This window comes from Apis florea, unplaced genomic scaffold (genome assembly GCF_048593485.1).
Source record: "Apis florea isolate Af1SG1 unplaced genomic scaffold, ASM4859348v1 contig_3078_pilon, whole genome shotgun sequence".
Classification (NCBI taxonomy): domain Eukaryota; kingdom Metazoa; phylum Arthropoda; class Insecta; order Hymenoptera; family Apidae; genus Apis; species Apis florea.
In genome coordinates this window covers 1,633,663-1,648,723 of record NW_028256702.1, presented here as the reverse complement: position 1 = coordinate 1,648,723, position 15,061 = coordinate 1,633,663, and the positions used below count along the sequence as shown (strand labels likewise).

Genomic DNA, 15,061 nt, shown 5'->3' with positions numbered 1-15,061 from the left:
TAATTCATATTATTAGATATTAAAATTATCTTAAAATTTGTTTATTTTATTTGTAGATTAAAACAAAATATATTTTATAAATATATATAATATCTGTTTATAATTTTTCTAAATAAAATATATTGCCACATAGTTATAATTTTATATTGTTTTATATATTTTTTTATATATATCTCTAAATAAAAGAGATGATTAATTATTTTATTTATCAATTTATATGTAATATTCATATAATATATTTTTTATTAATATATTTATTAAATTTTTAAATACTTTAACAATATGAAAAATTAAAATAGCCAAAACTAATAATATAATTTAAATATATTTATCATAATTTATTATCAAGAATTATCATTTCTTAATATTTATAATCATTTATTATTTAAAATTCAAAATAAATTTAAATATTATAATGTAATTAAAAAAATTAAAAGTTTATATATATAGAACATTAGAATTAAAAAAGTTTTTAAATTATTTAATTTCTTTAAGATAAAATATAATAACAAATAATAAAATTTTAATTATAAATATAATTTTAGTTTTAAATAAATACTTAATAATAATAATCTTTCTTAAATTAATACTAATAATAATAATCTTTCTCAAATCAATACAATTCAATAATAATTGATAAAATCAAATTATAATTGAATATATCAATATTTCGTTATTTCATATATATTATTGTAAAAATCATTAAAATATATTAATTTTGATTCAAAAATAATCAAAAGTTTAACGAAACTTATAAAATATTAACTAAAATATTGTAAATTGGCCAAATTGTAAAAAAAGAGAAAAAAAAATTAAATCTAAAATCATAAAATAATGTAATGAATATTGATTTTTAAAATTCTTAAAAAGAACAGGACAAAAAATGCCATATCATACTGATGTTGCAGTTAAATGGATTTTTAAATTAATATATATAATTAATATGTATATGTCCATATCAATCAGTTATGATGCTATCATGAAAAATTTATTTTGATTGAAATATTGTTGAAATTTGTTTTAAACGAAGTTTTATTATTATTACTTTATAAAAAGAGAAGAACCAATACAATTGCAAAAGTAATGTAGCATAAACTTTCACATATATTATGCTATTTTTTCATACTTTTATATATTATATATGCAGATTTTCATTATTATTTTCAATTACAGAACATAATAATAATAAACATTATAGATATTTTTAAAACTGAAATAAATCTTATATTGATTAGATTAATTATATTATAATTAATCTTATTATATCACACATAACATATCATTTACATTATGTTCTTTTATATATGACATTGATAATAATAATAACAAATAATTTACAGAATAATAACTAATGATATAATCAGAAAGAATAATTCTACATTAATAAATAAATCGAAAATATAGAATAAAATTTTTTCGTATGAAGCTTGTTTTCAAAAAAAAAGTACGACTTTAAATATTAGCCAAATATACATACATTTAAGTCAAAACTATATCAAGACTATGAAAAAATAAACTTAATTAATTAAAATAATAGAACAGTCAGGAAATATTAGAAATTAATTCATAATTATGTATAACGGAATAGCTAACATTTTCTACAATTTTTGTAAGAATAAAATTTATTATAAATTAATATTCTGTGTATTTTTGATTATATAATTCAATAAACATAAATGAATGAACCGAAAAAATAAATTACAACATATAGTCGATTAGTTCGAGTCAATCAAATATATAAATATTCAATGAATATTAGAGTCAATTTTTTCGAAAAGAATTTATATATTTTTAACAAAATTAAATATATGATTTTTTTTTGTATTTTTTATTGAACTTTGAATATTTTCGAATATATTAAAATTCCAACTTGACGAAAAAAAATTAATTTAATTAATTTTATAACAATTATAATAATTATAATAATAATTAATAATAATAAATAAAATAATAATATTAATTTTTAATATCATTAATTTTGTAATTATTTTATTATGTAATAATATATGTAAAAGGTCTGATCAAATAACATATATAAACATAATTTCTTATGAATAAGTAAAAAAAATAGAATAAAATTTTTTCATCTAAAATTTGATTTTTAAATTCAAAAATTGTTCAATTATAAATGAAATTGGTTAATTCCTAATTGGATACGAATAAATTATCAATAAAATTATCAAGAAAGTTATTCTATAAATGAAAATAGAATATATATAAAATAAGCAAAAAATGTAAAATTAATTTTATTTTGCTTAAATTTCGAGAATACAAATTTTAGAAATAATTTTCGAAAATACGAATTTTAGAAATCGTCAATTCTTGATAACTTCTAACTACATGTTTAATCTCTATTTTCTCAAAAACAGGAAAAATATTACAAATAATATTATTTTATTTTATATTTTTTAATTATTTTCATATAGGATTCCTATATTTATAGAATAATTTTTTATCATTTATATTTATATAATTCATTCATATCTGATTAAAAATTAATCAATTTAATTTGTATTTAAAAAGTTTTCAAATTTGATTTTTTCGAAAACATAGCCTTAATAAAAAAAATTTATTTTATTTTTGAGATATCATGAGAAATCATTCTTATATTCAGTCGGATCGTATATATACATTATATATATAAATTGTTTCAAAAAGATTATTTTTATATAATAAAAATTATATCATAATAATATACTATTATAAAAAATTTTATTTCAAAAATTTTTTTTAATTTTGCAAGCAGAATAATTATTTTAATTTAATTTAAATTTTAAATCTAATTTAATTGAAATTCATGTATATTTGATATGTTTTTAAATTTGAATTTTTTAAAAATAAAGTTTCAAATGGAAAAATATTATTCTTTTTTTCAATTCGTTTTTGTATAAATGTTTTCTGTCTTATTGTATTTTTTATGTTAGAATACATATATATTCTGCAATATTTTATTTTTAGTACATATTACATATTTTTATTTTTACTATAATTATTTGTTAGTCATAATTATTTTTCATGATTTTGAAAACAAAATATTTTACAAATGATTATAATAAAAAAAACTTTTTTTTATATTATATATGTATGAGAATTAAAATCATAAATGTTATTAAAATTTTTTATATATAAACATTTAAATAATATCATAAATTGATCAAATATTAATATAGTTTATAATATTAAATATATTTTAAAATAAAACATAAAAAATAAATATTAAATTAAATGAATTGTAAATTTCACATAAATATAATATAATATATATTTTTATCATTATTTCTATTTACATTATTTCTATACATTTATAAAATTTCATACATCACATTTTTATAATTTTTGTTTTTTGCAAATTAAATATTAGATTTAATATAAAATATAAAAAACATATATTTCAATTTTGATAATAAGATGACATATCAAATTTTATTATTTAATTAATTAATTATAAATATTATTTTGTAAATATGTGTTAATTACATTAAAAAGATAAAATCAAAGTTATAAAACATATAAATAAAAATCTAAGATACAATAATATTTTAATGTTTAAAATACAAAGATGAATTATTTTATAATATCCCATATGGTATATTAAAAGTAAATCAATTCATTTTTCATAAATATTTTTAATTTATTTTTTTAATTTATTTATATAATTATTAAAAAATGTGAAATTTAAATTAACTATTTGTATGTAATATATAATAAAAAGTATGATGAAAATAAATTAATCATAATGTTATTTAATGTGTTATATCAACACATAAATATTTTATAATTTATTTGAAATTGATATATTGGAATTAATATAAAAGCAAAAGCTATATTTAAAATTTAATAATATTTTTTGAATGACATTTCTGTAATTTCTATAATGTAATCATACTCTTCTTTGTTAGAAGAAAGTATAATCATTCCATAGCATTTCGTTTATATAAATAAAATGGAAGTCAAAGGTTATTAGCCTTAAGAACTAAACATGTATTCTCATTGGTTAAACTCAAGGGTGTGTGTGGTTGTGCCTCCCATCTTGGATTTTTTACGTGTAAGTAGGCCAAAATAATTTACTTAGTCGCTATTAATAAACTACTATTTTCTAATGTATTGCTTATATTCATAAATAAATAAAAATTAATTATCATAACATTACCAAAATTAATAAAACTTCTTATGTCGCATACGAAAAAAAATTTTATCATAAAAAATATTTCACAAAGTAAGTCACAATTATAAATCTTCAAATATTTCAATCCACCTTTACACCTTTCGTCGTACTGCCGCTACACGCTATGACTCCTTCGTAAGTAATACACTATTCACTCTGCTTTTAACTCCCTCTCTTAAATTCACAAGTGCATCAAACAACCAAGTTACCAACTTATTGGCTAAACCAAACTATAAAGTGTCAGATGCTTTACATTTGACATATGAATGTTGTCAGCCAGAGAATATAAGAATATAAACAAAACTATATTATATTAAAATCTAGAGGAAAATATCAAATTTTCAATTCTAAAATGTAAAATAGAGAAATTTATTTTTCTTTGCATTAATTAATGAAAAATTATCAATATTTCAAGAAAACAATTCATAATTTTCAAAAAAACTTCTAAAAATATCATAAATAGATTCTATTTTTATGAATTGAAATTTTATAAATAATTTCACAGTCTATTTTAAATTTAAATTGTAATGAAAATAAGTTCGGTAATAATATTCCAATTCTCAAATCAATTGTCAACCAAATTATTAAAGTTATATCAAATTAATAAATTGTTATAGTTACGAACATAGTTTTCTGTAATTTTATAAAATATTTGCTCACATATATAAATTATATTATAAAGATATTGTAAAATAGTTATAGTTTAATATAATTATAGTAGAGCATTATAGTATTTTTTGTATTTATATTAATTATTTGACTTTTCTTTTTTATATTAAAAATTAAAATCAAAATTTTCAAATTTTTATTTTTTATGCTTTATTTTAATTTTTATTAATTATTTGATATAATAATTTAATATTATGGTATTACTACTATATATATTATGTAGCTTTTTTCATACTATATATATTATATAGTTATATTCATAAATTAACTTATACATTATAACTATATTATATCTTTTAATATATAATATTGTTGTATATATAGTAATATTTGTAATTTAATTTTTATTTTAATAAAATTACATTGATCATCAGTTCAAAACTATAATATATATAATCAAAAAAGAAAAAATTATTATAAAGCAATATATATTTATATTTTTGTAAAAAGATTATAATTATTTTATATTAATTAAAATTATAAATCTTAGTAATATTGATTTTTTAATTTGAAATTGTTCATATGAATTAATCTTTATTATTAAGTAAAAAATATGAATGTATTTTTATTTATTTTGATAAAGTAAAAAAATTGAAATAATATATATAATATAATATAAATATAATATAAATAATATAAATAACATTCGAAAAATATAAATTTGAATAAGTTTGGTTTTCAGATAGATTTATTTATATGCAAAGTTGTCCCTTACATTATTGCATAATAATTTATATATATAATATAATATTGTATAATATCTTATATGTAAAATATATAATTTATATATTATTATTTACTAGGAAAAAGAGATTATAAAACCAATAATTTTTTTCTGAGAATTAATCATTAATTTATTTTCACTTTTTTATAAAGTTGCTAAAAAAAATTTAGAAATGGAAATAGGGAAAATAACAAGTATTTTATTTACATTTTATTATCGTTATAAAACAAGAATTTTATCTAGATAATATAATAAAATACTGTTATTTCTTCCATTTTCATTTCTAAATGCCATTTAGCAATATTACTTTTTCCCATTCTTCTAAAAGTTGGATTTTTTTTTAACAAGCCTGTTTATATATTAATTTAACTTTTTTGTTTAGTTTTAAAAATCTTATTTATTTTTCATTTCTATTAACTTATATGCTTAGTTACTCATTTCAAAAACTATATTCTTGTTTAAAAAATTATTAAATGAATTTACATTAATATTTTCTTAAATGAATATAAATACTTTAAATATAACCTCAAAGGTATTCGAAGTTTACTATTTATATATTAGATATTATTTCTACTTATTATAATTATAATACTTATGTTATTTATATATGAATATTAAAATATTAGATTATATATATTTAAGTCAATTTCTCTAGAATATTTTTGTTATTTTAAAAACTTGTCAAATTCAAAATACAAAAAAAAAATAATCCTTTTTATGTTAATAATTATAAAATTATAAATTTCTAGTTATATATTCTATTATTATTCTAGTTATATATTATATTATTATTCTAGTTATATTATTATTATAATAAATTAAATAAAGATAAAAATATATACATATAATATGTACCAATTCCTATGACATAGATCATATATATATATCTGTATAACCTTATTTTTAAATTGTTATTTTTAGACTATGTTAGAATTTTATTTCAATATTATATTTTATATTATAAATCTAAATTATATATTTTTATTTAGAAATATTAACATACATAATATTTACATTTTTTGGTTAATTTAGATAAATATCAAAATTCATAATAGAAAATCTACAAATAAATACATACTAAATCTAAAAATAAATACATAATTTTCTCGAAATATTTATTTCGTTATTAATTATTTTCAAAAATATAAAATATTAGAATTGTTTAAAATATTTGGTTTTTCGAAATATTATTATATTATTTTTTTATTATGGCATTTCCAGATAAATTTCTTTATTTGAACTTTTTTGAACAAATGTAAATAATTTTTTTAATGATAGTGATAGATGATCATTTTTTATATTTTGAATTTATGTGAATCATAATTAATAATAAAGTATGTTTTAATATTACTCACTTTTTAAAAAACTTGATTAAAATTTTTTTGGTTTCTAAGATTTTTCTTTTTAAATCAAGAACTGTTGCGATTCGAATCATAAACTAAGAATTTTAAATTATTATGAATTACATTTTTTTTGTTACAGATTTTGCCTTTCTCAGTCTTTAATTTTGAATAGGTATTTATTAAATTTAATGATTTATTAACTGTACCAAAAACTTAAATTTTTTTATATTTCATTCCGATCATAATTTTATGATTCATATAATTTTTTATTATAAAACTAACGATTTATTTTTAAATTACAAATTACGAAACGAAAAAATGTAAAGAAATTAAATATTACTTTTAAAAATATAAACGATAACAAAGTAAGATAAGAGAATAAATTATCGCAATTTGAGCATAATTCAGCTAAATTATCACAATTTGAGCATAGTTCTGAGTTATTAAAAATAATCATTGAATAAATATCTCCGATAATATTTTGTTTTATATTGACTAATGTTAATATTTTTTTGTAAGAAATATTCAACTGGATCGAATAACATATTAATTATAATATAATAATAATCGATAATTATTGGTAATGTAAATAATAATAATTTTCAATATTATAATTGAATATAATTATTGATGAATATTATTATGAATATGAATATGAATAATTGAATATAAATATTATAATTGGTTGATAATTATCAATAATTAACAATGCCAATAATAATTTTTTTTTAATAATCATGTGTAGATAAATAGGAATTATGTCATGTAAGTATAGAGAGTGAAGTGAGAATACTCATGTGATATTATTCCTTCAAGAAGGAATTTTTGCGGTAATGATCTTGTAACTTATCTTTATTCAAATATATTAAAAGTAATATATGTATTGTATATATTTATATTTTTAATTATTTGTCATATTTAAATTTCTAAGTTGTATATTTATGAATCATATGAATTAGAGTTTTAATAATTATATTATATATATATACATATATTAATTTTCTTAATTTTTTGTTATTAGAAGTTTACTTAAAAGGATTATTACTATTAAATATCTGAAAATAATTACATAAAAAAATGGATTCGATAAGATTTGGTTTATTAACAGGTAATTTTATTATATTTTTATTTATTATTATATTTATTTTATATAAAAATTTAAAATTGGAATTATAATAGATAGATATTTTTATTATATTATTATTTTATATAACATTATATAACATAATATATAACATAACAACTATATAACATAAATCATAAATTTTATTGTTATATAATTTTAATAATATATTATAAATCATTCTTTAATTAATTATTATTATTATTTAATTAATTATTGTAATTCAATTTTAAAGTTATATTTTTTTTATAAAAAAACAATTATATTGAACATCTGTTACTTATAAGTAAATTTTTATTTTTTAATAATAAAATTTATATTTTTATCATCAGTTAGCGATAGTTGTTATAAACATAATAGTGAAGATAAAAGTGGATTTGAAATAGAGCAATGTATTAAAGATAAAAATTCTGATATTGGAAAGATTTTAAAAGGTGAAATATATTATAAAACTATTGTTCCAGATGAAGAATATATAATAAAGGTATATATATAAAAAATTTATATAAAAAAAATTTTAATAAATATATATATTATATTTTTTTATATTACAATTAAAAAAAGCTTTTAATAATATTTTATATAAGTTTGTTATAATTAGGAAAATCTAATTTCTTGGAGTGATAGTAGACAACTAGATGTTATCTTAACAATTGGTGGTACAGGATTTTCTAAAAGAGATGTGACTCCTGAAGCAACAAAAGAAATTATTCATAAAGAAGCTTCTGGTATAATTACAGCCATGCTAATGTCTAGTTTAAAAATTACTCCAATGGCTATGTTATCTAGGTAAAATATATCCGATTAAATTTCTAAAAGTCATCATTATTTTAATTTTATTTCAAATAAAATTTAAATAGATATTTAAAATATTAAACTATTTTGATTTCATTGAATAATTTTCAAGAGATTTTTTAAATAAAAAATTAAATTTTTTGTTGTTTTCTTTTTTACTTTAATAAATAATAAAAATAGTGCTTAATAAAAAAATATTAAAATATGATTTTTATCATATATTATTAAATTCTGTTATATTTTAAAAAATTGTTTAATATTTATATATATTTGTTTTATATATATAGAGTGTTCTGATTATAAAGTGTTATACGTATTATAAGGAATTTCGCTACATTACTTAATTCTTAGTATTTACTTAGTAGTACTTAATTCTTATAATTTAATTTTATTAAATTCTTATATAATATTCTTTATTAATTATTTGAAATAATTCTTATATATAGTATTTGTATTCTTTATTAATTGTTTGGAATAAAAAAAATATTCCAAGGAAATATTATTAAATTTGATAACAATTGTTTTATTTAAATAACAAAATATTAATATGCTATTCTATTTAAAAAAAAAGAATATTTTCCAGTCTATTTTCCAATACTCTAAAATTTTTATTACTCTATGATTGGCTTTTGTATTGAAATTTAATTTATGATAAAAATTTATCAATATCTTTAGTAATTTTAAAGAAAATAACTTGTATTCTCTATAGAATATTTATACAAAATAATTTATACAATACATATATTTTGTAATATAATATAATGTAATATAATATAATACAATTAAATAAATATATACACATACAACATATATAATTATATAAATAAATACATACACAATATATATAAATTTTTAAATATATGTTTTATATTAATAAGAGGTGTTAGTGGAATACGAGATAAAACATTAATTATAAATTTGCCGGGATCACCAAAAGCTGCAAAAGAATGCTTAAGTGTAATTACACCTGCTATACCACATGCTGTTGATTTGATTAGAGATAATAAGGAAAAAATAAAAAATATGCATGGAAATATGCAAAATAATATTGCTGCAGAAAAACAAGATAAAATTTCAGTAAGAAATATTTTTTTTATTAAATAAAAAATTTTCTATATTATATTATACAATTCAGAATGATATTCTATATTATAAAATAAAATATAATATAAATAAATAAATAAATTTTATTTTTTAGTCATGTTTAACTAATATAGTTAAACGCAATAGAGAATCTTTATATCCAATGATCAGTGTGGAAGAAGCTTTACAGTTGATATATAAACATGTAGAACCATTAAATTCTAATGGTAAATCAGAAGAGGATTTAGAAAAAAGTCACAACAGAATATTGGATGGTGATTTATATTCTAAGTATGATTTACCACCATTTAGAGCTTCCATTAAAGATGGTTATGCAGTCTTAGCAAATGATGGAAAGGGCAAAAGAAAAGTATTAAGTGGAATAAAAGCTGGGGACATTGTAAGTAATATATTAAAGATATTTTATATTTTATATTTTAAAGTATTTCTAATATATCAGTGTTAAATTCATAGGCCACTACAATTAAACTTAAACCTGGTACATGTGTAAGAGTAAATACAGGTGCTCCAATTCCAGATGGTATGTTTGATATATTTAATTAAATATTTTTGCTTATTTTTTATTGATTTTTCTTTTTAATTTAAAGATGCAACAGCAGTTATTCAAGTTGAAGATACTAAGCTTATAAAAGGAACTGCAGATAATATGGAGGAACAAGAAATCGAAATCATGAAAGAAATAAAATCTGGACAAGATATTAGGTATTTTGTTTTTAGTTATATAATATTGGTTGAATAATAATTATATTATTCTTTTTTTATTTTTATTTTCTTTAAGATCTATTGGTTGTGATATTAAAAAAGGGGAATTAATTTTAAAATCAGGAACAAAATTAGGAGCAGTAGAATTAGGTCTTGCTGCTGCATGTGGTTATAAAAAATTATTAGTCACTGATCTTCCAAAAATTGGTGTGTTATCTACAGGAGATGAATTACAAAATCCTGGAACTACTTTATTACCAGGACATATATATGATAGCAATAAAATTACATTATTATCAATATTAAAGGAAAATGGTTTTGATCCTTTGGATATGGGTATTGCAATAGATGAGTAAGTTTATTTATATCTTATTTAATTTATTTAAAAAAATTATTATCTAATTGTTATATATATATTATATAGTGAAAATATTATGATAGACAAAATTAAATATGCTTTAAAGCAAACTGATGTACTTATAACATCAGGTTCTGTATCAATGGGTGATAGAGATATGTTGAAGCCTATTTTGCAGCATTATTTCAATGCTACTATACATTTCGGTAAGATTATTAAAGTAGTACAGATAATTATATTCAATGATAATTATATAATATTTAAAAATTTAAACTTTAGGACGTGTAAATATGAAACCCGGGAAACCGACTACTTTCGCAACATGCTTCTTTCAAAATAGAAAAAAATATTTATTATGTTTACCGGGTAATCCGGTTTCTGCAACTGTTACTATGAATTTATTTGCACTACCTTTATTGAAACAATTATGTAAAGATTTTTCCATGCCTATAACTGTGAGAGCAAAAGTATGTATATGTATTTATTTATTTTAAATTAATAATTTATATGATATTTAATATATATTTTGATAATAGTTAATGTCATCCTATAATTTGGATCCACGTCCTGAGTATGCAAGAGCAATTTTAAAATGGAATAGTACAGACATTTTACCATTAGCTTATAGTACTGGAGATCAAATTAGTAGTAAATTACTTAATTGTAAAAATGCAAATGCATTATTAATGTTACCAGCGCGTAAGGCAGAACAGACTACATTACAAGAAGGAGATGTGGTAGAAGCAATGTTATTAGGATTTTAACAATAAAAAATAAAAATATTAGAATTTTAACAATAAATATAATTAAATGAATGTAACATTAAATAGAATTAAAATAATATTTTTGAAAGATTTTATCACTTTTTGTTTTATTAATAAATTTGCTTATAATATACATAATTAATATTTCTTAAAAAAAATATGTTTTAAAATTTATATATGTCTATATTTTTGTTTATTTTATAATTATATTTCTGTAATAAAACTATTTTTTAAATATTTTTAAAAAACAGTTGATTCTACTTCCTGACTATTAATAATTAATTTAATAAAATTATTTAAAATATTTTCTTTAATAAATTGAAATATTATTTTTTTATCCTTATATAAATCTGCATTCTTGAATATTTATTTATCAAAAGATAAGATACATTTGGCTATTCAATAACTTGTGATTTTTCAAATTTATTGATAGTCCAAAGTTTTAAAAAAAATTAGCTAATTATGACAAATTCCCTAAACAGACATTCTATGTTCGTTTTATAGATTTTGATCTCCATTCCATTTGGTACGAATAATTTATAATTATATTATTATTCTTTTTGTTATATTAACATATCCTTTCACTTTATCTCTAATAAAGCAATATCTATAATATTGACCATTTTCAATTTTTTCAATATTCGATAATTTCTTTAATTTTTTGTGGTTTTTCTAAAAAAAAAAAAAAAAAAAAAAAAATGATTTTTTTAAATAGTATAAATCTTTCAAATCTATGATATAAGAGACATGAATCGCTATATTATATTGCTTGCTTTCAATATAAAATCGACTTTTTATATTATAACTGCCATCTTAATATTTTCTTTCGTATTTTTTCTGTGATTGCAAAGATTCTGTCATTTTATCAACATATTATGTATACTGCATTGAATTCGTAATGTTACTTCGCTGTTTTTTTTTAGAATATTGCATACTAATCTTAGGGACTTCCTTTTTATTTACGATTTGTAATTTGTCTGATCTATTATTCTGTAAATTTTTTTGAATTTAAATTTATTCCATAAACCATTGACAACAGATCTTGAATTCAGTGAACAATTATATCGATTGCAAAATCCGTATGAAAATGTCATTTCTAACAATAATTTTATTTCCTTTAAGAAGTCTATATTTTTGATTCTTTAGATCGATTAATAATTTTTAAAACTTCATGTTGATTTTTAATAAGTGAATTTTCAATGGAATCGACGATTAATTTATAGATTATACCATTTACCAATATAAATGTTTATAAATTTCATTTTAATAGTATTAATTAAAATTATTGATTATAAAATATCTGAATTTTTATATATCTATATAATTTTTATACATCTTTAGTATAGAATTTATAGTATATAATTTATAGCATATAGAATTTATAGTATATAGTATATTTTAGTATCCAGAAAAAAATATTTGATATCCAAAATTTGAACACTTACAAAATTTATTCGGGTATTTAGATATTTTGTGAAAGCAATGATACAATTGAGAATTTGGTTGAAAAATTAATCGTTCTTTGATTATTTTCAATTAATGTTAATAAAAAAAAACTTATAACTTAAAATAAATTTAAAAAAAATTAAAAATTATAAATTAGAATAGATTTTTGTCAATATTAGTATTATAATAATACTAATAACTATACTATTATTAATAATATATATTATTATTAATATAATATTAATAGTATTAATAATAATACTAGTAAGTAATATTAGTAAGTAAAAATAAAATAATTGAAAGTAAAATAATGAATTTTTTTCTTATAGGATATATAGGACTTATAGGATATTTGAATAATTTTTATCAACATAACAATTTGTAATATCAATAACAATTTGTATATGTTTTTTTATATACTAATAATATTTAAATTTCATATAATAGATTGGGTTGATATTTTCTGAGTCTCACTTTTTCCGTATCGCAAAAGTTGATAAGTTCAATATATTTTAAGTTATTATTGTATATTCCTGAAGTGATTCATCATTATTCTGAATTAAATGCATATTTAATTACTAAAATTTTTTTTCTTTCTTTATATACATTTTTATATTTTGCATACATTTGTCTATATTTATTAGTGATAAATAATTCTTGACTATGTAATACAATTTCAGTTATACTCGAAGTTATTATTATTTTTTTTTTTTGTTGAATTAAGATAGTAATCAATCTAATTGGTAAATCGATCAAATACTGTGCTATACTAATTTAAAATCAGTAATTGCTTAGTTATACCTAAACAATATTATTTTGTAACTTTATTTGTGAGAATTTTGGATAAAAACATGTTTTCCCTATATCAAATTTTTTCTCGGCGTTCAACAATTTCAAATTTATTAATTTCTTTTTTATAATTGTTTTTGGTTTTGAAATTGTTTTTGAAATCACTCTTCTAATTATACTCTGATTAATCTGAATTTAGTCAGTAGCAATGAGCAGCAATAACATAAATATGTATCGTTTTTTAATTAATGATCTTAATGATACATCGAAATTCCGGAATAATTAAGATTTCAGTATAAAAAAATAATACCATTCATGGATAATCAATTCTATTCGAATTTGATTAACATTTTTTTATTTTTTTTCTCCATTACTGTACAACAATTTATCCATAAACATCGGGATTCAATAAATCCTGTACAGAGAATCGAATATTACAAAATTTTTCTGTTTCATTTATTTTTTTTCGAAACATATTTTCGAATATTACTAATTAATTAAAAACTGATTAAACATTCTATTGGTACTGTTAATTTGTTAAAAATTTTTATAGAGTTAACAATTGCATGTATCGATGAAAATGTTAATTTTTTTTTGTAAGGTGATATATTTATTTTATTTATTCATTCCGGATAAAAAATAAATAATTAATCATATTGCTCTTTAAATTTTTCTTTATGTGTATCATTTTCGACAATCGTTTCAAAAAATATTTGTACTTTCTGTGTTTTCTTTTCTGAATTACGGAAGGAAGAAATAGTAATATTTTTTTGTAATGAATAATAAAATATATCTACAAATCCAATAATATGTTATAAAATTTTCTATATTATATTATCAAATTTGCTAATATCATTTTTTTATGTTTTTTCTGCGATTTAAATGCGTTATCTTAATCTGTTTTTTCAATAATTTTAATATATTCTTGAGTCCTTTATTTTGTATACTTTGTAATTTGCAATGAAATTGAGAAAAATAATGCTTCCAGTATATTTTTGTATTTTGATGATTAATCATTTAATTAAAACTACTTATTTGATTATCGCGCGAGAAATTGTAGATGTCATCACAGTACGAAG

General features: G+C 17.5%; 2 protein-coding genes across 9 annotated transcripts in view; one reads left to right on the top strand and one right to left on the bottom strand.

The window, feature by feature from the left end:
- Positions 1-4,372, bottom strand: part of whd (carnitine O-palmitoyltransferase whd) — a 28,520-nt gene extending 24,148 nt beyond the window's left edge. For all 3 annotated transcript variants that reach the window (XM_031918810.2, XM_012491265.2, XM_012491266.2), the window contains exon 1: positions 4,151-4,372. The gene's annotated coding sequence lies outside the window, so the exon portion shown is untranslated. The remainder of the gene's footprint in view (positions 1-4,150) is intronic.
- Positions 1-11,995, top strand: part of cin (Molybdenum cofactor synthesis protein cinnamon) — a 46,437-nt gene extending 34,442 nt beyond the window's left edge. The window contains exons 1-13 of one of the 6 annotated variants that reach the window (XM_086908367.1): positions 5,874-6,090; positions 7,647-7,731; positions 7,923-8,009; positions 8,357-8,508; positions 8,626-8,813; positions 9,698-9,896; positions 10,018-10,302; positions 10,377-10,443; positions 10,511-10,625; positions 10,702-10,977; positions 11,050-11,189; positions 11,263-11,450; positions 11,520-11,995. In XM_086908367.1, the coding sequence (XP_086764493.1) occupies positions 7,979-8,009; positions 8,357-8,508; positions 8,626-8,813; positions 9,698-9,896; positions 10,018-10,302; positions 10,377-10,443; positions 10,511-10,625; positions 10,702-10,977; positions 11,050-11,189; positions 11,263-11,450; positions 11,520-11,747 (1,869 nt within the window). In that variant the 5' untranslated portion in view covers positions 5,874-6,090; positions 7,647-7,731; positions 7,923-7,978 and the 3' untranslated portion in view covers positions 11,748-11,995. Of the gene's footprint in view, positions 1-5,873; positions 6,091-7,275; positions 7,482-7,636; positions 7,732-7,922; positions 8,010-8,356; positions 8,509-8,625; positions 8,814-9,697; positions 9,897-10,017; positions 10,303-10,376; positions 10,444-10,510; positions 10,626-10,701; positions 10,978-11,049; positions 11,190-11,262; positions 11,451-11,519 lie in introns of those variants that run through there. The other 5 variants (XM_031918811.2, XM_086908371.1, XM_086908368.1 and 2 more) reach the window with 5 other exon arrangements.
- The last annotated feature ends 3,066 nt before the right edge of the window (positions 11,996-15,061 follow it).